The following is a 23,062-nucleotide window of genomic DNA, read 5'->3' as shown; positions in this document are numbered from 1 at the left end:
ATCTGGTGCATCAAGAAAAGCCACTATCCACAACTCTGGAAACGGATAAATGATGGTGATGTAATGCGAAAAATTATAAGTGATTAATAAGTCTTTTTTAATATGCTATATCCTTAATTTTTATCTCTGTATTATCTAACTAAATAAAGAACGATCTTCTCATGTGATTGGCAACACGTGTACCACTTTCATTTTCAGCAGGATTTCATAATTGCATCAGATGTTTCACTTTTATGTTTAAGGCCTCCAAACTACATCAGCTTTTATGCCTGAAATGCATAAAAGCTTTAAAAATCATATATAACTTTAAATGTAAGCTTTTAATATTTAAGTTGCTACTAGATAAGGTGGCTGTTTTTGAAATTTTGGAATAGAAATTTTCCCTATTGATTTGACATTCTTAGCCTGAATTCTATTTTTTATAGGCTCAACTTTTCAGAATTTTCACGCATTCGGAATTCAGCATTTCTCGAGCTTTCCACATAGTTAATCTTTTACTTTAACAAAATAATTAGAATAAAACGCTCTTTGATTTGAAAAACCACATAACTTTCTAATTAATTCAATACCTTTACTTCCAAATACATTTTTAAAAAAATTTCCATGCCTTTAATATAAATGTTAATAATACTTTGTAAGTGAACTGAAACATACTTATGTTCATATATTTCTTTTTAAGATGTGATGGTTGTCAGTTAAAGCAACTGAAGACACCTCTGTACAAATGTAAAATATGTCCTAATTTTAACTTCTGTTCATCATGCTACAAATCTGGCCGTGTTCATATGCATGAGCTGTACCTTGTAAAAGAAAGAGGTAGACATAAATTTTCTTTGGAAAAGTATTTTTTATCATATCCTAATTAAACTATGTGTAACTTTCCATTCTTTCTTTATATTTTTCCTCCCCCAGATTCATGCTTGATTAATTCTGTTCCTGGTTTTATTGATGATTGGAGAAGATGTGTAAAAAATCTCGTTGTTTCGTCACGAGAAAATATGGTTCACAGGTTAACTGATGGTTCAAATTACTTTTGGCAGAGTTTTGGCAAACAAGGAAAGGTTAGTGCTTGTTCTAGAATTAAAGGTGCAGTAAGTTATGAGTATGGTTATTATTTTCAGTGATTTTATAAATAATAAACATCCTATTTTTGTGCTTAAGATCTTTGAACATAGTCGTGTGATGATCATCAACGATTTGGTGTTATTTTTGCTGTATGTTGAATTGCTGTTTTGGGGGGGAGGTCAGATTTTTTTAACATTTTTTGTTTGTTTGTTTCTGTAATGGGCTTGAATTTCAGTGTCATTGTCTTGAGTCTGATGCATTTTAATTTTTGAATGTAAACTGAAAATGTGTTCCTTTACTTACTATTTATTTCTTATATTATTTTAGCATTGGATAAGGTTAGAAATGCAACCTGATATTCTTGTTCATCATTTACATATGAAAGTAGATCCATCTGATTCAAGCTATATGCCTTCACTTATTATTGTAAGTGGTGGCCCTTCTTTCTCGAGTATGAAAGAACTTTCTACAATTCATGTGGGACAGAATGATACAACAGTGCATCTTCTTTGTGAACAATCTGAGGTATTTTTCAAGATTTTGAATGTAGCATAAAAGATAATATATTTGTTTCTGATCTTGTGATGTGATTGCCAGATGTTTTATCCATAGTTTTTCCATTCATGTTGAAAAATACATACTTTCTTAGTTTAAGTGACACAAACCGTTTTCTTGTAAATGTTGTACAGTGCACAAAAAAGGGGGGAGTGTTCTTTATCTCCCATTCTACTGGCCAATTGATGAAATTTAACTTGTGTTTTTCATGTCTCGAAAGCGTGACTTGGGATATGTATTAGATTTATTTAAAGCATTGCTGTAATATAGGTATTTTGACACAAAATCGAACTTTTATGAAGTAACATATCATTTTTTTTTATTATTATTATTTCGATTCTATGACTCAAATTATGCCAAAATGCCAAGTTTTGTAAAAATCGCACGAGTAGTTTTAAAAAATTAGCTCTCAAAATTTTATCTTCTCCGTGTTAATTGAGTCTTGGATATATTTATTAATATCTCTTTTTTTTAATTAATTTACTTGATACTTCCTTTCACATTTTGAAATTTAGGTTCATTCCAAATAAAATTCACCCATTTTTTATGATTTATTTTTAAAGTTTGTATTTGTAAATAATTTGTATAATTTTTTCAAAAAGCATTTTGAGAGTTTTTCATTCAAAATTTCTTAGGATATATGTGAGTTTACATATTGGCGCACTTTGAAATTTGGCATAGTTATTATAAGCGATAATAATGCCAAATGTAAATTTACACAGTTAAAATTATGTGAAAGTATAAACGATGCTTTTTTTTTTTTTTTTTTTTTTTTTTTTCCCCTGCTTTTGTCTATAGTGAAAAAAAGGGAAGTAAAATGGGTTTCTATAAAGTAAGAAGTTTTCCAATTCTTGGTACAAACTGAAAAAAAAAAAAAAAATGGACCAAGATAAAGTTTTAAATTTCACACCAAATTTGACAAAATTTAATATTTAGGCATAATTTGAGTTGTAGAATTGAAATATGGGGAAAAATTGCATTTCAGAAAAAGTCCGATTTTTAAGTTCAAATACATATGTCAGAATGATACTATATATAAATCTAATATATACCGTAAGTCATGCTTTCGAGACATGGGAAAACTCAATTTGAATTTTGCCAATCAGCCCAACAGAACGGGAGATATAGAACTGTCCCCTTTTTTTGTGCAGTGTACATTGCATTGCTTTCTACTGATCAGTTTGTGAAAAGACCATACTGATGGGTGACAAAAAGTGTTATTATGCTTCACTGAATTTTTCAAATATTAGATTCCAGTGAAATTTATGACAATTTAAAAATTTGCAACTTATGCACACTGAAGCATGTTTTTAAATCTGAGATGTATTATTTGATGTTATGTCTCAAACGTGATTAAAAAATGCTGTGTACTTTGCAATATACTCCAAAGTTGGATCCTGACAGGTGGAAAAAAATTGCTTAGCATGATGTATCTAGTTTTCTATTCCATTATACAGATAACAAGGTTGGAATATTATGCGGAATAGATTCACAGATTTCTCTTGATGACAGTCCTTTAAGTTGGTGAAATTATAGTTTGGGAAGTATTTTCCCTGAGTATAGTATCCCCCTTCACATAACTGGAAAACAGCTTTCAGCATGACGTTACTTTAATATCTTTTCTGATTACATATACTTGTTCGTAACTATGATATTCCTTGATGCATATGATCACTTTCAACAAAACAATGTTCCTGTTATGTTGCATGTTTCATCTCAAATTTGTTTAAAAGCAAGATTTGGAGTTTAAATTGCTTCTTTAGTCAGCTTTATCCTCTAATCTCAAGCCTATTCAGCATTTATTGGACAAAGGGAAATGCTACCATCTAGTCTGAAAGAAATAGAGCCGCCATTATATCAGCATGAGCTAATGTTCTTCAGGATCACTATCAGTGCCTTTTTAACTGAATTTTCAAAAGAATAATGATTGTTTTGAAAGCTGAAGTCAGCCAGTGCATTATTAGGGGGTGTCATTCACTGTACATCTAGTAATTTAGCCTGTAGAAAGTTTTTAAATAAAACTGTGAATCACTGTGCAAAAAAGCTCGAATAATTACAAATCTGAACAAAGAAATATGTTTATTTAATAGAGGAATTGCAGTTTATACATACAATTTTGCTTTATTATAATATAGTCGAATTTAAATCATCATGGTATTTTAAGAGTCTCCATTCTAAAAATTTTCTCTTTTATGTAAAACAAATATATATTTATTATTCTTTTAAGTTATTATGAAATAACATTATCTGTAACTTGCAAAATTTTCTTTTGATGTAATTTCAGCTGTTAATAAAGTATATTTTAATTCTCAATACTGTTGTTCAAAAAATAGAAAAGTTATTGTAACTAAATAGCTTTGTAATTTATTTATGTCTTTTATATTAAATTATTGTATTGCATACCAAATGCAAATTATCTGAAATTTATCTATGAAACTTGGTCATGACATACCAGAATCACATAAAGTTTAACATACGTAATGATATACATGAAATTGAATGAAAGCTGTTCATAAAAATGTGAGATACATAAGTTTTATACATTATATTATAAAAAAAGCACATGTATATGTAATGTTTGGAAATGGTGGCTTCAGTCTTTTATTTCTCTAGATTTTCTGGAATTCAATTCAGATTCCAATTAAAAGTTTGTCATAAAAATTTAGAGAATGCTATGAAAATATTTTCTTTGTAATGTAAGAAAGTTTTGTAAATAAAGAATTTTTATAATCATTGTAGGAGAAAAAGTCCAGTTAGTAAAATATTCATTGTTTCTTAAATTTTATGCTTTTATATTCAAAATTCACAAAGGTGTAAAAAATGAATTTATTGGCATAGAGCATTTTCAGTGAGTCATTCTGAATATTTTTCTTTTAGAGGGAAAACTAAAAGACAAAATTTAAAATTAGGCAAAATATATATATATATATATATATATATATCACTTTGTTTGACATAAATTTTAAATAAAACTCTGCTGATTTCGAGGCCAGTCAGGAAGGGGGATATGGAGCTACTTTGTTCAAGAAATTATTTGCTTTGTAGTTAGAATTGCAAGTCTAGAAGAAAAAAGGAAATAAAACTTGAAACTGCATTTTTTGAACACATCCCTCTTTCTCTTAATTTTATATTCCATTACTACATTGTATATCTACCAAAGATAAATATAAAACATTACTATGTATCATTTGGTGCAGAACTAATTATATTGTGAAGATAATGGTAACAAAACAAAATTATCTTGATTAGCCCTACATAGAAAGGAAAGGTTAACATGCAATATCAGTAAGTTTCAAATAAATCCTTCTTCCATGTACATATCAAGAATTTTTCACTCTGATGGACTCAAACATGTATGTCATTGAAATGACCAATTTCATTCTTTGGCAGTTAGTTACCTTGATAATGAAGACTGTATCATAAAAGTTGGTGATTTGCTATGATCATGAATAGTATCCGACTTGAAATGTATGGAAACCTATGCAGTGTGTCTCATTCTCTTCTACCATGTTCTGATCTTAAAGGTGGTATGATTGATCATTTTCTTGAAAACATATTTATATATATATATATTTTTCTTGAGGATTTTTGAAGTCATTACCTTTTATTTCTGTTTTTCTAGTTGTTGTTTATTTTTATTTTATTCTGTACCTATTTTTGAGTCTTATTGCTTTGTGATATATTTGATTTCATATTTTAACCCTCTGACCAGCCAGGGTTTTCACTAAGAAGCACAAATTTCCCAAAACTACTATGAGAAAAAATTATTTCTTGATTTTAATGTAAAAATTCTCCTGGTAGTTTATACCTGAATTTGTGTACTTTTAATATATTGCCTAATTTCCTGGACATATTTTAATATGCACGTATGTATACTTACAGATATCGCAAAACATATTGTAGAGCGTATATATACGGCCTTGCCGGTTAGAGTGTTAATTATGATGCATATTACGTTATTTAGATAAGAAGTGAAAGGATGTATATATGTAAAATAACTTATATATATATATGTGTATTTTTTTAATAAAGGATTTCCCTCTCAACTGTTACTGATGTTTATTAAATTTATTTATAGTATTACCAGTTTATAGAAATTGCTATTCGGCAATGTCGTAGTAGTGGCATTGACTGCAGAATACATGGATTAAATATCCTTGGACGCAGAAAAACTGAGGCTGATGATACTATTAACTTCCAGTATTTAGCATCTGATGAAGATCTTGAATGTGATAATGAGACTGCAATAAGTAATGGTCATAAATGGAGTACTGGGGAGATGTTGAAAAAGCTTGAAACAAAGGTTTATGTATGGGGACTAAATGACAAGGACCAACTAGGAGGTTTAAGAGGCTCAAAAGTAAGAATAATTTTTTTTTTTTAGTATGTTGACATATATATGTTAAAAATAAATTTATGGAATATATTATTTTATTTTCAGATTAAAATTCCAGCTTTCTCAGAAACTCTTTCAGCCCTGAAACCTATTACAATATCTGGTGGATCTAAAAGCTTATTTATCAGTAAGATATAAATAGTAAAATATTTTATTATTCAAGTGTAACATAAATGAAAGTTGAGAAATTTATTTGTACTTTATGTATGGTTTGTCACTGTTTTTTAAACTTAAATGCTGAGCTAGAACTATGGTAAAAATGTTATATTTTAATTAACCTCATTATTTGGAATAATTGCTTTCCTTTTTTTGTGTGTTTGAAGTGCTTTATTGCTTTTTTTAATTAGGGGAGAGGCAGAGTTATTACTAAAAATATAGTTTTTAAAATTTTCAGATATTTTAATTCTGATATATTCAGGTCCTGAAATAATAAACATGACCTGAAAATGATAAACATGCTGTCATATAGAATGAATAACCTGACAAATTAGTCATGACAATTCACAACACAACAGTCTGGAAGAGATCATAATATAACAGTGTGTACTTTTGTAATATTAAGTTGCGGCATGACATTTTATTCACTGGATCTGAAAGCAGATTCATTTCTTGTATTTATAGTATTTTCCTAATTTTCATAACCCTTTTTTTCCATTTTAATTAGTTCCAGGTTGCCCATGTTGCAAATGCTTGTATTTTTCAATTGCATTATTAATTTTTTTCTTTAATTATTTTTAGTATTTACATCTGATGTTAACTGTATTGTTTATTTGGTTTTCCTTATTTATGTTTTCAGTTTCTCAGGATGGCAAAGTATATGCATGTGGTGAAGGTACTAATGGTCGTTTGGGGCTAGGGCATTCCAACAATGTATCATTCCCCAGACAAATTTATTCTCTCAGTCAGTTTGTCATCCGTAAAATTGCTGTTCATTCTGGTAACTAAACATTTATTTTTTTATAAAACATGCTTTTACTATGTGTTGTAAACAATTTCTTGAACTTTTTAACTTTTAATTTTAATGATAATTCTGTATCTAAACTATGTTTGTAATATCCGCAATACAAATTTTGCCTTGTATTCAAAATTGTATTTTAAAATAGGATACACTTCTAACAATTACAGTTTATTGCATTTTCTTTGTGCTAGGATTTATCCAATGTAATTTAATTATACTAGCTGAAGTAAAACTTCATTTAACTTAGGATAAGCTTAAGAGAAACTTCATTTAATAGTCAAAATAGCATTAAAACAATTTTGAAATGGAAAATCTCCCTCATTTGTTATCTGTGTCTGCCGTATTACAATTCATCATTGTCATCATCATTTGTAACTGCAAATAAAATTCATTATTCTGTGTTAAACTATTTCTTTAAAAGCTGTCAGTCTCAGTTGTTCACAAACATTAAAAACTCGGTTACCTCAAGTATATTGTCAAGTTCCCAAAAATTTAAGAAATAATAATAATAGGAAATAGTAACACTAAGTATGTGATTAATTTGAGTAAAATTGTATGATTTTATCATGGTTATAGAAATTCTTAGCATATTTTTTTAAGTATTCACCTGTTATAAAAATTGACTCATCTAAGTTGTTGAACAAAAATTTTCAAAATTATGCAGATGAGCCTGGTTATTGAGTATAATATGCCATCCCTTTACAACAATGCAAGACTTGCAGAATTATTTTAGCTGACTAGCAGTATTTAAAAATTTAATTGGTAATACCGAGTGTCATTTGCAAAACTACTTGCATACCTGAGAATATTCGTGTACCTGCATGCTTTATTCTGCATAATTATAGATACAGTATTACATATGTAGAGTTCAATGGTGAGGCTATACATTCAATAGTATCCTTTTGAAGATATTGTTCTGCTAGGCTAGCCCACTAAAAGTTTGGGGGGGGGCTGGAGGTAAATATAAATCTTTCAGGTCATTCTTATTAAAAGAGGAAAAGTGTTGTATTAGAAGCACAACTTTATATTTACTAATATTTATATTTCTTTTAGGATATTTGTGTAAGTCTTTGTTGTCACCTTATGAAATCTGCCCAAAATAGGGCACTACCTTGACTTCAAGTATCTGTTTTGTAACTACAGGGAAAATAATCCACCATGTCTATGTTACATAATGCTTGGAATAACTTTATAAATGAAATCTGAATTTGTCCATAAATTAAGGACTACAGTAGTCTTCAGTTCTTTATACATAAAGCCATGCGAGGTTGAAATTATTAGTGATTTCTAAAGAGGGTAAGAGCACAACTGCTGAACACTTGCTTTAGAAGTTTACTATGGGCATTTGAATGGCATCAATTTTGTAGCTATCCCAAGGCTGAAGTTTGAATAGAATAATGGTGCTGTGCTGCCAAACAGGTGTGTGTGTGTATACATAGGGCATACAGAAAGTAAATTTCCGTATTAAAAAAAAAAAAAAACTAACAGTTTCAGGAACATATTTATTGGCAACAAGTACAGCAATGTTTCAGCTATTTTTCAACATAGCCACCACCAGAATTGAGACACTTGTCATATCGTTTGATTAACTTTTGTATCCCTGTGTCGTAGAACTCTGCCACCTGTGAATGGAACGAGCGTGTGACAGACATCTTCAGCTCTTCGTCATTGCCAAAACACTCACCGGAGGACAGGAATTTCTTGAGGTGCAAGAAAACGCGAAAATTGATGGCAGTAAGATCAGGGCTGTAAGGTGGATGATCAAACTACTTCCATCCAAATTCCATCCAAACAGCTGCTGTGCATCGAGCCGTATGTGGATGATCATTGTCATTTGTGAGCACACCTGCAATAAGCATTCCATGCCTCTTGTTTTGAATGGCACGTCGCAATTTCTGCAGTATTTCACAGTAATGGTCAGCATTTACTGTTTCACCATGTGGAAGGAACTCAATGAGCAGAATACCTTTCCTGTCCCAGAACACCGTGCACATCACTTTCCGTACCGACAGCGTCTGTTTGAATTTCAACCTGACCGGAGATCCACTATGCCACCAATGTATTGAGTGCTGCTTGGTTTCCGGGGTGAAGTGCGAAATCCAAGTTTCATCGCCCGTGATGATCCTGTCAAGGAACTCGTCACAGTCATCATGATACTACTGCAAACAGCACTAACCCTGTTTTCGGATGTCAGGTTATTCGGCACCCACCTGGCACACAATTTTTTGAACAGCAGGTGCTTAGTGACAATCTCGTGCAACAAGGATCACAATATCTGTGGAAACTGGCTGCTCAGCTCTGTAATCGGGAAGCGACGGTTCTTCATCACGTGCTGTCGCACAAGCTTAACAAGATCATCATTGATGAGGGACGGTTGCCCACTGCGCTCTTCATCATGTATACTTTGACGACCTTCCGAAAACTGCCTACACCAGCGATGCACCATCTGCTTACTCATGATGTTCGGCCCATAGACCTGACAGAGCTCATGATGAATTTCAATTAGTGCAATGCTTTGTGCATTGAAGAACTTTATCACCAACCGAACCTTGCAGACGGAGGGAGAAGGAATAAGAGCTTCTATTTCGGACCACTGCTACCACACTACTGGCATGAGGCGGGACCTGTCTGGTTGGCATATGATTGATACATCATAGATCTGTTACACATGCACAATTGACATGGCTAATTACATTTACTTTAAAGGGGGAAACATCAGGAAAGTTACTTTCTGGATGTGCCTCGTATATATAGATACATATAAAATAATAAATTTAGAACTAATTTTTCACAAATACCAAAAATTGAGATTCCTAAGTAATAAATTTCAAATACTAGGCAAGATTATTTTTTGTTTTAGAAAAATTGTTTTGTAATTCTATATATAGTTTTAGGTAAATAATGTAACTATAAGTAATAAATTACCTAATACTTGCGCTAAAGCTGCAAAGTAATAAAATAGTAAATTATTTTAATGTATATAGATGTGTAGAGAGATATATATATGGAGAGATGTACAAACACGCTTACACTCACAGATATATACTATATATACACATATATTTATATATACATACATATACACAATACCAACCACATATTAAAATCATACTGTATTCCCAAACATATTTGTTTTTATTAAGTGGCTGTGTAATAAATGCAGATTTCAATTTTGCAAATTACAGTTATCAACTTTGAACTTAAATTAATAAGATAGTAACAATTAATCTAATAATTAATACATAAATTATTAATTAAAAATCAATGCTGAATTTAAACTATTTGCAAATTTTGATGGAAACTTTAGATGGAAGTTTTTTTACTTTTTATATAAAAAATTTGAAATTGCATACCAGGTGAAATTTTTAACTTTTGTGAAGAACTGCTGTATTTGCATTTGTTATGCATTGTTTGTGAGCAGTCTTTTAATTGTATTTTCAAGTCCTTAAAACTGTTGATAGCTTTCATGATCTTTCAGTTCAAGAATTTTTAGACTTTGCAGTGTTTTTCTTGATTGAGCCGAGGTTGGCATGCTGTCAGTTTCTTTCATATCACTTTCACTGTCAGTTTCAGCTTCTGAGCTCTTTTAATACTTTCTATAATAATCATAGTCAAACACATGCTGTCTCAATATTAATCAGTTGCAACATTTTCTAAAAGTGAACCTTCATAATTTCCTTCACTGATACCTGAAATATTAAGAATAGTTTGCTATTTCTCTGCATCTTCTTTGAAATAAAAATTACATTTTTCTAAAGCAATTTCCCTCTGTGTTTTGGGAGACTGCTTCCCATGCATTGACTATAATATGCATAACCTGTAGCAGAGCTATCGACTTAGTCATGTCATTCAAATGCTTATATTTTCACAAGATTCAGTTTTGTTTATCTTTTTTATGTACACCTTTTCTGTAATGACATTTGAAAGCTTTTGTAATATTTTGGTCTAATAGGCTGAATGATAAAGGTCATATTTGCTGGAAGAAACATTAATTTAATGTTTCTGAGAAAGATATCAGAAGGGTCTGCAGCACAATTATCTATAGTCAAGCTATTTTTTCCTTTTTCAGTTCTCTGTCCCATTTCAAAAGGTAAACAGCAAAAATACTACTTGTCTTCCATTGTTTATTAAATGGTAAGTCAAAAGTTCATTTTAGGAAAGATGTATACTAAAAAGAAAAATTCTGTAAGTTGTTACAGCAATCAAAATCTGCAATGGAAGGCAAGTAACACTGTTTGCTAAAGATAGAAATAGCTGAAACAGCTGAAATAATTAAAAAGTCAGCTATTTGAATACTTAGAAAATGAATTTAAATTAAAATCATTAGGTAAATTGAAAATGTTTTATTGATATAAGTAAATATAATTTGCCGATTGAGAAAAAATGTGCTAACAGTTCTGATTAATGGATGAAAGCAGTTGTTTTTGCAGAAATTTTTAAGAGCACTTTGTTCTAACTTTAGAGTAAAGACTACCAGAAACTTTTAAATGTGCACTTTTTTAGTGTTTTTATAGTAGTAAACCATTTTTAGCATTTCATCACGTCTAACCCCCTTTTTTTATGTGTGTCTGTCTGTGAAGCAGAGAATTATACATTGCATTGCATATTAAATGTTTTCGGATTTTGTTGTTAAAACTAATCCAAAAGTCATGCTCCTTCAGTCTGCTTAAAAATCACTTGAGTTGCTCCCATTTAATTATATTTTGGCTTCCATTAGTATTCCATTAATAACATCTTCATCTCATTGTAGATATGCTAGATAGAGTGATATAGGCATCTGTTCATATAAAGTTTATTTTTGATTTGCAAGTTATGATGTGCTGCATTTGCAGTTATATAGAAACTTCTTTTTTTCACATCCATATCAGCCATAAATTTTAGCAGCTCATTTATTTAAGTCATTAACAAGTGATTTCATGTTATATGAGTGAGTGGTCAACCTTTTCACAGTGGGTTTACCAAACGTAATTTCTATGTTCGTGAATACTGTTTTTAATGCATTTTAAAAGTAGTGAACTCTTCTAGGTGGACGTCATGCTCTAGCTCTTACAATAGATGGTAAAGTTTTCTCATGGGGAGAAGGAGATGATGGGAAACTTGGACATGGAAATAGAATGTAAGTTTTAATAAAATTTCATTTAATAAAAGAAATTTTTAGTTACCATTTACAAGTTTAAAATTGTTATAACACTAGAACCCATTTACCCATGCTGGCTGCGGTAGAGCCATTTCAGATAATCCATGTTTCATGCAATCTATTGTAGCTACTAAATTTAATAGCAATAATGAATACCTATAAAGCAGTACGAAGTCCTAGTCCTAAATCTTGTTTCCTTGAGGCATTCAGAAAGAGAGCTAGCTTCCTTTGAATTTGTATATGTAGTGATTGTTTTTGCCTTCCTAAGATCACTAAGGGATCTGAAGTGCATGGGGTCTGATTGATTTATGCAGAGCTTCAAGAAAGCAGGGTATCTAATGTTCTTTATTGTTCTGAAAATCATTGCACAAGGGAAGATAAACTTAGCATTGATGAAGAGGATGACAATGATGGTGACCATCACGATTTGTAAGTTGTAGCTGACAATACAATTCCAGTAGCACTGAATAATTTGAAAGACTCTGAAGCACTGTGAAATAAATGTGGACCAGAAAAAGAGGGAGCAAGTTTCAAGATATGGGGATGTAAAAATGACGATATCTTAATAGATATTGTAATATAGATTAGTATTATATATTCTTAGTGGAATGTAGGTTTCTTCTAAGTAAATAATGCCATAGTTAAAACTAGTTTATCTGTAAATACTTGTTATTTTTCCAAAGGATGCTATTGCAGTAAGAATATTTGTCATGTTCTTACTGTAGCTGCATCCTTTGGAAATTAAATTATTATAATTTTCCCTCTGGATTTTCATTTGATAAAATTAGCAATGAAAGAGGAGGAAATACTTGAGTAAATGTGGTAAATGAAGATTATATAGTTCAATCTTTTCATTGGGATGACAGTCCTTCAGTCAGCCATTAGCTAATGTATGATGAAATTTGTAGTATGGTTTTAAATCCAGAAAACATATCTACTGATAATGAAGAAAGTGGCAAAGAAATTTTTGAGAGCATTTTAGTGGGATTTCTCAAAATGGCGATTTCAAGCCTTCAACAATGGAACTTTGTATCTGAACAAGATATTAGGTCTGTCTATAAAATTTAAAGAGGAATTATTAGCTGGGGAAAAAAAAAAAGAAAGAAACTGTTTAAACAACTAACTTACATTGAAAGAAATGTTTAATGAGACAAAAAATAAATATTGAGCTTTTTTTGTAAATTTTCTTTCCCTTAAGGCCATAAATGTTTCATTATTTCATAAGTAACTATTTCATACTTTTAATTTTATAATATCTTCTAGTCATCTTACTAGATTTAAACCTGGAAATTTCTGAAATCTGTAGTAGTCAAAGCTCTGACAATTGTGGATCTTGGACTTCGTTCTGTATAATAGAGTATTTTCCTATTAATTCCTCCTCCCCCCCCCAGATTTTTATTTCAGAGCAGATTTGCTGTTCTTTTGTTGCTTGTATAATTGTCATAAAAAGGTGTTTTCACTTATATAACTTTTATAATTTTTCATATATTTGACACTTATTTCTTGCTTAAAAGAATGAATAAATCTAGTAAATCTGGAAAACCCAAGTCTATTTCTTAGTCTCTTTCACTTTAAAGCAAATAACTTACTTTAAAATTAGAACATATTTAATTTTGTAGCCTTACTATGACTTCTGATTGTAGGCCAAAAAGGTAAAATTTAGATTCAGAAGTTCAGCCAAAACTGAAAAATATATGAATAAACTGAATGTAAAATCACTTCAAACATCCAAAAATATGTTGCTAAACAGTATATTGCCCCAAATGTGAATAATTAGTCATCTGACCATATCCACTCAAAAAATAGGAAAGAAAGCATTGAGCAGAATGAGGGGGGGACTGTATATTATAAATTAATAGCTTCTTTAAAATTGTTCTATTTCCATGAAATAAAAATAGTGTAATCACCAGGCTGAAGGGATTATATTGTTATTGTCCATTTCTACTTTAATTATTTGGAAGTAATAATAGCAGCACAAAGTAACCCAACAGCTGATGCTGTGTGATTGTCATATCACATCCATGAATGCTGCATGCTGCACAACTTAGCATCTGAGTACCAGTCATCTGCATTTCGTAATAAGATGCAATCTGGCATATTTGCTCAATGTCAGATGTTGCGTTATTTGCACTGCTACTGCGAGTTTGAAATAGTATGAGTACAAACTGAAAATTTCTTCTACAGTTCTTCCACTTTAGGCCTCACAGTATTTTTTATTCCATGCAAACATAGTGCTTTTTAAAGATATTATTAACTGTTTTTAATAAGGAATTTTCCCCACCCACTCGATAAAATAAATGAGTGCTTTTTGCTGTATTAATTTTTCTTTTGAGTCTCCAAACTGACAAATTATTGTAAGTTTTTTAGAACAATTCATACGGTAAATATGGCAAGAGAGACTGTTTTTGTGAGCAGCTTTACATGTTGACTTGCCAACTTCAGGGAATGTATTTCATGAACAGCTTGCAGATAAACCTTCTCTCTCTCTCTTTTTTTTTTCTTTTTTTTTTTGTTTGTATGGGTGTACAGGAATAATACTTTCTTCAAGTATGTCCCATAGTCATAAGCCTGGCGTACCATTCTTGGTGGTTTTCGCATCAAGGGAAGTATGAGGTCCACAAACACTGAACCCTTACCTTAGCACCTGAACACCAGACATCTGCATTTCATAATAAATTGCAATCTGGGACATTTGCTCAATGTCAGATGTTGGGTTATTTTCACTGCTATTGTGAGTAGTGTTTTTTAACATGTGCATCATTTGGCACTTGGCAGTAAGCCATTGAGTTTACTTTAGTACTCAGTTGTAGTAACTATTCTTTTGCAATCAGGGAGTTTTTCCCTTAATGAGAATTTCTGCTGTATATTGAAAAATGCATTATAAAACAAAAGAAACTGTGTGTTCTTCTGTTGTAAGTTAAAATTTATAACTTTTGCTGAACATTGTAATAATCTGATGCCTGCTCTTCATTTTGAATTAATGAAAAGCATATCTGTATATGAAAATGATCTTCTGGTCATTTGAGAAAAGTTGCTTCAGGATGCTTTGGATGAAACTAAAGATGACAATATCTGTGGCACATATAATAATGTCAGTTGTAAAATGGAGGTCAGTGTCATTTACTAGGAAACTTTCAAGAATTGTTTGAGTTGAATATGTATTTTGAAACATTTGATTAATTACATTAGGGTTTAATAAAATACAAAATTGCATTAGTAACTTAACATACATTATTTATTTTATATTTGTTTTTTGTGATCAAATTATTTGTCAATCTTTTTGAACTTGTATGTAAACTCCCCTCCCTCCACTAACTCAGTAGCAAAACAATTTGCTAAAAGTTCTGTGCTTTTATGTAGAAATTTACAGTTTATTGATTAATTGTCTCGTTATAAATGTTGGTATGGCTTCTTATGTTTAATTTTATTGTGAATGACCCTTTACAGAAAGCAATATGATTTATTAACAATGGAACATTTGCTGTGTCATAACTACTGTATTATAATTATAGTAGATCATGTTTTATCAGTTGCTTTAAGTATCTGACCATCTGCTTGCATGCACACCTACTAGACTGCGTGTTGCTGTGATTCTTGGTAGCTTAATTTTAATCTTACAGCCATTTAGTGTTTAGAAATAAAAACATAGCTAATTTTTTCAATTTCAGTTATTCACCTTTTATGCTTTAGCAATGTTAACTACTCAAAATATGTAAAACTGTATATTATATTTAGATGATATTTTTCTTAATCTTATTTATATGTTGGTTGTATTACTTCATTATGAATTTTTTCCAGTTTTACAGTCTTTTCTTATGCGATACTTTATAGCCTAATTTTTTTTGCAGGACATATGAAAAACCTCGTCTAATTTTAGCTTTAAAATCAAAACGCATTCGAGATATAGCATGTGGAAGTGCTCATAGTGCTGCTATTAGTTCATCTGGAGAACTTTATACATGGGGTCTAGGAGATTATGGACGTTTAGGTCATGGAGATTTAGTTACTCAAACCAAACCCAAAATGGTAAGAAGTTTATAATTTTTTTGTGCATCTATTTAAGAGCAGAATTCTATTAGTATGTGCAAGTGGTATTGAGTAAATGTTGGCTAATCTGAATTGCACATAAAGAATTGGAAGTTATTTCTGCCCATATTTATTTTTATTCAGTTTCTTTGCTCTGTCTCTCTCTCTCTCTCTTTCTCCTTCGCCCTTTCTCTCTCTCTCCCCCTCCCTCCCTCCATGCTGTAGCTATTCAAACGAATTAAAAAATGAAGAAATGCTGCTGTTATCTTTTCCCAACCTGCAATAATGAAATTCGAATTTCTTCAAGTGTTCTAGCGATCCAAACCCACAAAATGTTTATCAGATTTACAGGCTCAAATGCAGTTCATAAAATTATTACATCCCAATTTTTCCTTGGTTGAAGTTCAGTCATCTCTAAAGAATGAAAATATTATCACAAATTTAGATGGGAGATAGAAACACTGAAAGAAACTTCCATCTAATTAAAATCTTGCTGTGTGATATGTCTGCGTTCGTACTGTAATCCATAAGCCTTTTTGACACAATTTTGTATCCGAAAAAGTCAAGATAAATGCAGAATGTGTTTCTTACAACTTTGGACTATGTAACACATCCAAGAATTTGTTGCATATGATAACTGAAAAGTGGACTCATCAAAGGGTGTAATTTTTCATGCCAGACTGATGCCGACATATAAAACTGGAAAAAAAATTTTCTTTAAAAAATCAGGAAAATGTTCTGAGTAACAAAAATGGCTTTTAAACTATAAAAATATGCAGAAAAAGAAAGAGTTTTTTTTAAAGTAATAAACTCATTTTAAGTAGCATCTAATTAATGCTGAAAAGACGGCCATTATTTATTTTTTACTTTCAAATAGTATAAAATCACTTGCATAGGGGAAAAAAGTTACTTTTATCTGTATCTTTTAATAGAAAAATAATATTTTAATCAGTTTTTAACTGTGGTGGATTTAGGTACCGTAATTTCAAGTAGATAAGCCACCCTGGCATATACACCACACACATGAAAAAAATGAATGAAAATTCATTGGATAAGCGGCACTGCCATATACAGCACAGCAAAGCCTTCCAAAATGTAGCACTTAATATTCATTTCTTCAGTAATTCCCTGCCATATTGATGTAATCATCAGTGATAACATTTTATAACATTTACAGCTTAAGTGTGATCAGTAATATATAAATAAATAAGGAAGAAACATCTTACCTTGAACTTGCCAAAAGCAAACTCTGAGGATTTCTAATAGATATTATTTTTATGGGTTCGGTGAACCTTGATTATCACCATAAATTACCACATTATGAAAAATAATATGTACATTAGATAAACAAACAGAATTTTTTAATTAAACTACATTTATTCATACCAAAAAAATGACTCATCATGTCAGAATTAAATAAACTTAACAAATGACCATCAAGGTCAATTTCATCTTTCTGTTCTAAATCACTTCTTTCTATGTTGCTATCTCCACATTCATTTTATTTTTTGACGATTTCCTATTTAATGATACAATAGTATCGGCTGGGACTGTTTTCCATGCTTTATCGACCCATAAGGCAGCCTTCTCATGCAAAACTTTTCTCATTCATCTGGAATTTGTAAAGGAATAGAGTCCACATCCATTCCTCCCACTGCTTTTGTAGCTCATGCTTGAAATTTCTATTGATAGTGAGATTCCAGCAGCTGCAAAATTTTTGTAAGTCCACCTGGTATCACTGAGACATCGGTGCTAAGTTTTTCTGCTTTGTATCTTACCTTATCCGCTAAATGGGATCACATTGAATCCAGGACAATTAGTCCCCGGGGTTGGAAAAAAGAACCTTTCTTTTGTCAATAAATTTCTCTCAGCCAAAACAGCATCACTTCTTAACACATCCATCCTTTTTTATTGGTGTAAATAATAACTCCTTTATGGAAGTTTCCTTTCGGAACAGCGTTTGTTTTGAAAATTATCGAAGAGGTTAACATTGGTGTTATCGAAGGGGTTCTCCATTGGTGGTAGCACAACCCAAAATACAAGTAAACAAAGTCTTTTCGTTCTTGGTTGTTAACACCGAAGTAGTTTTTTCACCTATTGAATGAACAGTTTTTCTGCACGGAAGACAGTCAAAAGTAATGGGCACTTCATATTAATTATTTTCCCTCTTTTTCAATTTTGTTCTTTAATTTTCTTAGATGTGTACTCCAAAAAAGCTATCTTATTTTCAAGTCAGTCCAGGGAAACTTTTTTCCAAATGTTGTTTTGGTTGTGACAGATAATTTCTTTTGCTTCATGATCCTGAAACACCGATTAGATCCTCCAGCAAAATTTTTAATGGCCATTTGTGTAGCAATTACTTTTGCTTGAACATGAATTCTGTTGATACTGATAATCTACTTTCTCTCTGCTCTGTTGTCCATTTCTCTAAATTGTCTTCCAAAACAGGCCAGGTTATGACAACAGTTCAGCGACATCTTTTATTCTTAGGCATTTTCTCTAATTCCTCTTGTTCAGACTTCCACCGCCGAATGCACTGCTCGACAACTTGAAATTCTTTAGCTGCAGCGAGATTTCCAATTTCGATCGCTTCACTGTTGAAAGCTTAAAAGCAGCTGTATAACTTTTTCTTTGAGCCATAATAATATTTGTAAAGTGAGAATGATAAGTTAAACATAAAGCAAGCTACAAAGCAGTTAAAATGTGTAAGAATGAACGCAGAACTTTTCAAGTAAATGTAGCTGTTCCCCTTTAAAGAAAAAAAAAAAAAAAAAGAGTCATAGGAAAGCACGTGCAAAACCATTCAGTTTTATAGAAAGTACATGCATTATGGTGTCTTTTCACAGAGCTCCACCTACCTTATTCAAGTTTGAACTTTTTGCAATTTGAGGTTAAAATATTGCGGCGAATTCTGACTTGACCTTTTTGTTTTTTGCATAACTTACGATCTGAACTACGAAGTTTAAGGACAGAGGAAAAATAAAATTCCCTCAAATGTGCCGCTCTGGCAGGTAAGCCGCAGACCTAAATTTTCAGTTTTTAAACATCAGCTGCAGCTTATCTACCCAAAATTATGGTAATCATGAAGGCATATGTTATAAGCAGTATGGAGAAACATAGGCCGATCTGGCATAATAGAGATCCTCAAGTGGCATGAGCACTTTTAAGCAGCCATGTACATGTCTGACTGTCTCCTTACTTCTCAAACTCTGTAGATCTCTTTAATAATAACTCTCAGTGGGAAATCTAAGAAATTTACTTTGCTGTATCATAGACAACTATAATTTTTAATTTGAAAGGCAGAGAATTTTTCTCTATGAATTTGAAATAGAGAAACAACATTAATCTAACGTTGATATTTGGTTAAAGTATAAAAATACCTCAGATCCAAAATATTGCAATGATATTTTAACTTGATTACTATATCAAACCCACTTTCATTTTAATTTAACTTCTTCTGGATTATATACTTTTGTTGCCAATCTGAAACAATTAACAAAATACTAAAATTTAATTTATTTTTTATTTCTTTACTACTTTATAATATCCTAGGTCTGCAAGGCCTGCTTAATAAAATCTGGGCACTGTGCTTGGGATTCATAAGCCTAGGCAGTAATAGTGCCTTGTGCACATATTATCACACATAATTTTAAAGATTTTGCATTATTATTTGAGCCAAAGCTTTTTTTTTTTAATTTAATCTCTTGTTAAGACACAATAACACGCCGAATAAATACCAATTCAGAAGTCAAACAACAAAAATCAGCGTTATATTTACAAAATTTTCACAGGACTCGTTTCGATGGTTTTACCTATCGATGGACTAGTTCGATGGTTAGTTAGATGGTGGTTCGGTAAAACCATCGAAACGAGTCCTGTGAAAATTTTGTAAATATAACGCTGATTTTTGTTGTTTGACTTCTGAATTAATCTCATATTTTGCCATAATTTGATTTTTACAAATGCATAAATTTTGCATTTTTTATTGATTACTTTATTTTAAACTTCTCTAGTATAAATTAAGCAAATATGCCTAGTTATTTCAATCATGCAGACATGACTTAAGAGAAATCCGTAAATATGTTATGCAAAAGAATGAATAATTATCGATTGTTTTTTGTGTTGGTTCTATGCATTTATGTTTACGTAATGGTAATCTCGAGTTTGAATCTGAAAAGTAAAAGAATCTCGAGTTTTGCCTTCTTATTTGAAATTTTAGATGCAAAAAGTAAAAAATGAGAAATGGTACATGAGAATAGTATCTGGAAATTCAGACCGACAATATGTGTTTCTTGTTCATTTTTATTTAAAGGTTTGTCATTATAAATTTTCACCAAACTAGTGTCGGTAGTATTAGAAAAGACAAATTTATCTGTATTTCTTGATCACATTTTATATGATGCAATGATGCAAGTTTTCTGCAATGTATTGCTAAATATTTCGTCTCATGAATGAAAATGTTTTCTCTTCTTAACCATTTGCGCTACGACTAAACTTCACGGCTGCGGTGCCGTGTGCTACAATATAACAAGCAGTAAAGTATATCATTTACGCCTCTCCGGGTCTGCGAGTGCAATTCAGATTTGTAACTTGAGAAATAAACAATCTCGTTGTTAGGTGCCATGTGCACCACGTTATTTTCAGTTTTACATGCGGTTTGAGAAAAAAATATCTTGACGTGCGAGGCACATCTTTTTAGCGCAAGTGGTTAATATAAAGAAGAATCTGAATTTGAAACACATCTATAATTCTTCAGAAAAGTGTAAAATGCCTCATAATAACCTATGGAGTTGAGATCATTCATGGCCCACCAGCGGCCGAGTGGTAAAGTCGCTGAACACTGGTAGTTCGGTCCGAGGTTCGAATCCCGCGAACGGGCTGGCTACATGGGCGTTTTCGTGGTTTTCCCCATGTGTAACGTGTATACGAGTCAGTTTCCCTTAGAAAGTCCTCCACGAAGGCATCCCTCCTCTTAGGCAGATAGCCCTAGTGTGCTTTGCCATAATCTAATACAAATAACATATAACTCTGAGATCATTCAGTAATTCTTTTTAAGTACATTCAATTCATTTTTCAAAAGAACTGCAGCAGTCCAAATTTGTCCTAAAAGAGTAATTTCATTCCTGGGACTGCTAATTCTTCACTTACTTTGAATAATGAAAAAAGGACGGAATACAGCTTCAGTTCTTTGAAACACATGCATGCAAAAGACATGCCTTTCTTCCAAACATAAATGGCAGATGTGAGAATAATTAAATATATCATATCTGACAGATGATTTCAGTGTTTTTTTCCCTGCTGCCAAAGATTTCTTTCTTGCATTCATAGGAATTTTCTAGCAGAGTCTTATCACTTAAATGTGCTGTATTCAAAGTTTACTATTTAAAAAATTTAAGTTTAATGTTTTTTTAGGGTTCAGTTTTTCAATATTATTAAAAAATTAAATAGAGAATAAATTTGCATAGCAGATAAAAAGTACTTTGTTATGTCAAAGTTCCGTCGAAAGTTAATTTTTTATAGTTAATAAACAGTGTAACTCTGTAAGCCCATATCTCTAACTGGAAAGGCTATTTCTTTCATTGCTTTTAATTTGAGGTAATGTTGATAGCTGAAAATGGATGGATTTAGTGTGCAAAAAATTGTAAAAGTGAAAATCAGGTTTCACTTTCTTTCACATAATGTATGATTTGTTCTTCCAAAATATTTGAAAGCTAAATTAACAGCATACTCATTAGAGAAAGTCTACATTTTGAGAAACTCATTTGTTGTTTCCCTTTCTTAGTTTTAGTTGTATTTGAGTTAATTATGTAAGAAAGCATTTAATCATGTGCAAAGACATAACCAAAATTCTTAGAGCTCAGTTCCTAAAATTAGTGCCAGAGCCCTATGGAAGGGTGTCAGGCATGAGAAACAAAAATAAATAAAATAATTACTAATTAAAATTTAGCAAATGTAAATCGATAATAACAATTGGAAGTGAAGCATGGCAATGTAAAACTCAAAATTAGATAAAGTAGCAGTTTTATTTTGGTGTAGATTTTGAACAACACTCTGTTGATTTCATGGGTGAACAGACACAAAGTCCCTCTTCTTCAGGAGCTAAAGGAATTTTGTATTCTGCTTAAGCCAAAATGAGGTTGCTGTTTCGCGTAATTTTGAGATAAATAAAAGTTTAATAAACCATTAAATAAACGATAAATATTGTTAAATTATAAAACAAAATACTGGACCTCATTTTATTTGGGGCTCAGCTGGAATAATAATTTTGCTGAAAACTAAATATAGCAGAGCCAGGCTCCAGATGAATTGCACCTGTAGTACCTGTAACAGTGTTTCAATGCTTTGCCAGATAAGTGGCAAGACCCATCACTCTCATGCATTCAGAATAAAGTCTAAGTAGTAACAGCAAAATGTTGACACAGCAAACAGACTGTATACCTCTCCATCTATACTTCTTTCCATTTAATTTCGTATGAATAATAATTATATCTATATTTTAATATTTTGACATTATTCTTTTTACACTATTTCATACATTGCAAAGAAATGTCCAAACACTGGAGCTTTCAAAATTTAATTTCATGAGTTGATAATATTGGGTATTATTTTACAACAAGGTAATTTAAATATTTGTAATTAAAATATTTGTATACTTTTTTTATATATTTATCCTTTATATTTTTAAAGATTTTTAATGGCAGAGCCTTCTTTGAAGTATTAAACTGCAATCTAAAGTTTTTTTTTTAATAACGAGATTTTATAATCATTAATAATTTATAAGAAACATTAGTCACTTTCAGAAATGGTTGGTTTAGGAAGATGATCAGCAAAAGGTATGCATACATTCCCTATGAGCATTTGTATACATAAACTTGTGTTATTCAAGTGATGCATAAATAAAACAGCTATTGATGCTGATTTATTC

The 23,062-nt window shown here is 31.2% G+C and overlaps 1 protein-coding gene across 2 annotated transcripts in view; it reads left to right on the top strand.

Moving 5' to 3' along the window:
• The window catches only part of HERC2 (E3 ubiquitin-protein ligase HERC2), a 599,575-nt gene that overhangs the window by 389,914 nt on the left and 186,599 nt on the right, over positions 1-23,062 (top strand). For both annotated transcript variants that reach the window (XM_085808058.1, XM_085808057.1), the window contains exons 47-54: positions 680-816; positions 913-1,061; positions 1,393-1,590; positions 5,699-5,980; positions 6,062-6,143; positions 6,813-6,953; positions 12,000-12,090; positions 15,960-16,137. In XM_085808058.1, coding sequence (XP_085664184.1) covers positions 680-816; positions 913-1,061; positions 1,393-1,590; positions 5,699-5,980; positions 6,062-6,143; positions 6,813-6,953; positions 12,000-12,090; positions 15,960-16,137 — 1,258 coding nt within the window. The remainder of the gene's footprint in view (positions 1-679; positions 817-912; positions 1,062-1,392; positions 1,591-5,698; positions 5,981-6,061; positions 6,144-6,812; positions 6,954-11,999; positions 12,091-15,959; positions 16,138-23,062) is intronic.

Source organism: Stegodyphus dumicola, chromosome X1 (assembly GCF_044657685.1).
Source record: "Stegodyphus dumicola isolate Sdum_Otavi_A_Nest chromosome X1, ASM4465768v1".
In the NCBI taxonomy this organism is placed as follows: Eukaryota; Metazoa; Arthropoda; class Arachnida; order Araneae; family Eresidae; genus Stegodyphus; species Stegodyphus dumicola.
This window is presented reverse-complemented; position numbering and strand designations above follow the sequence as displayed.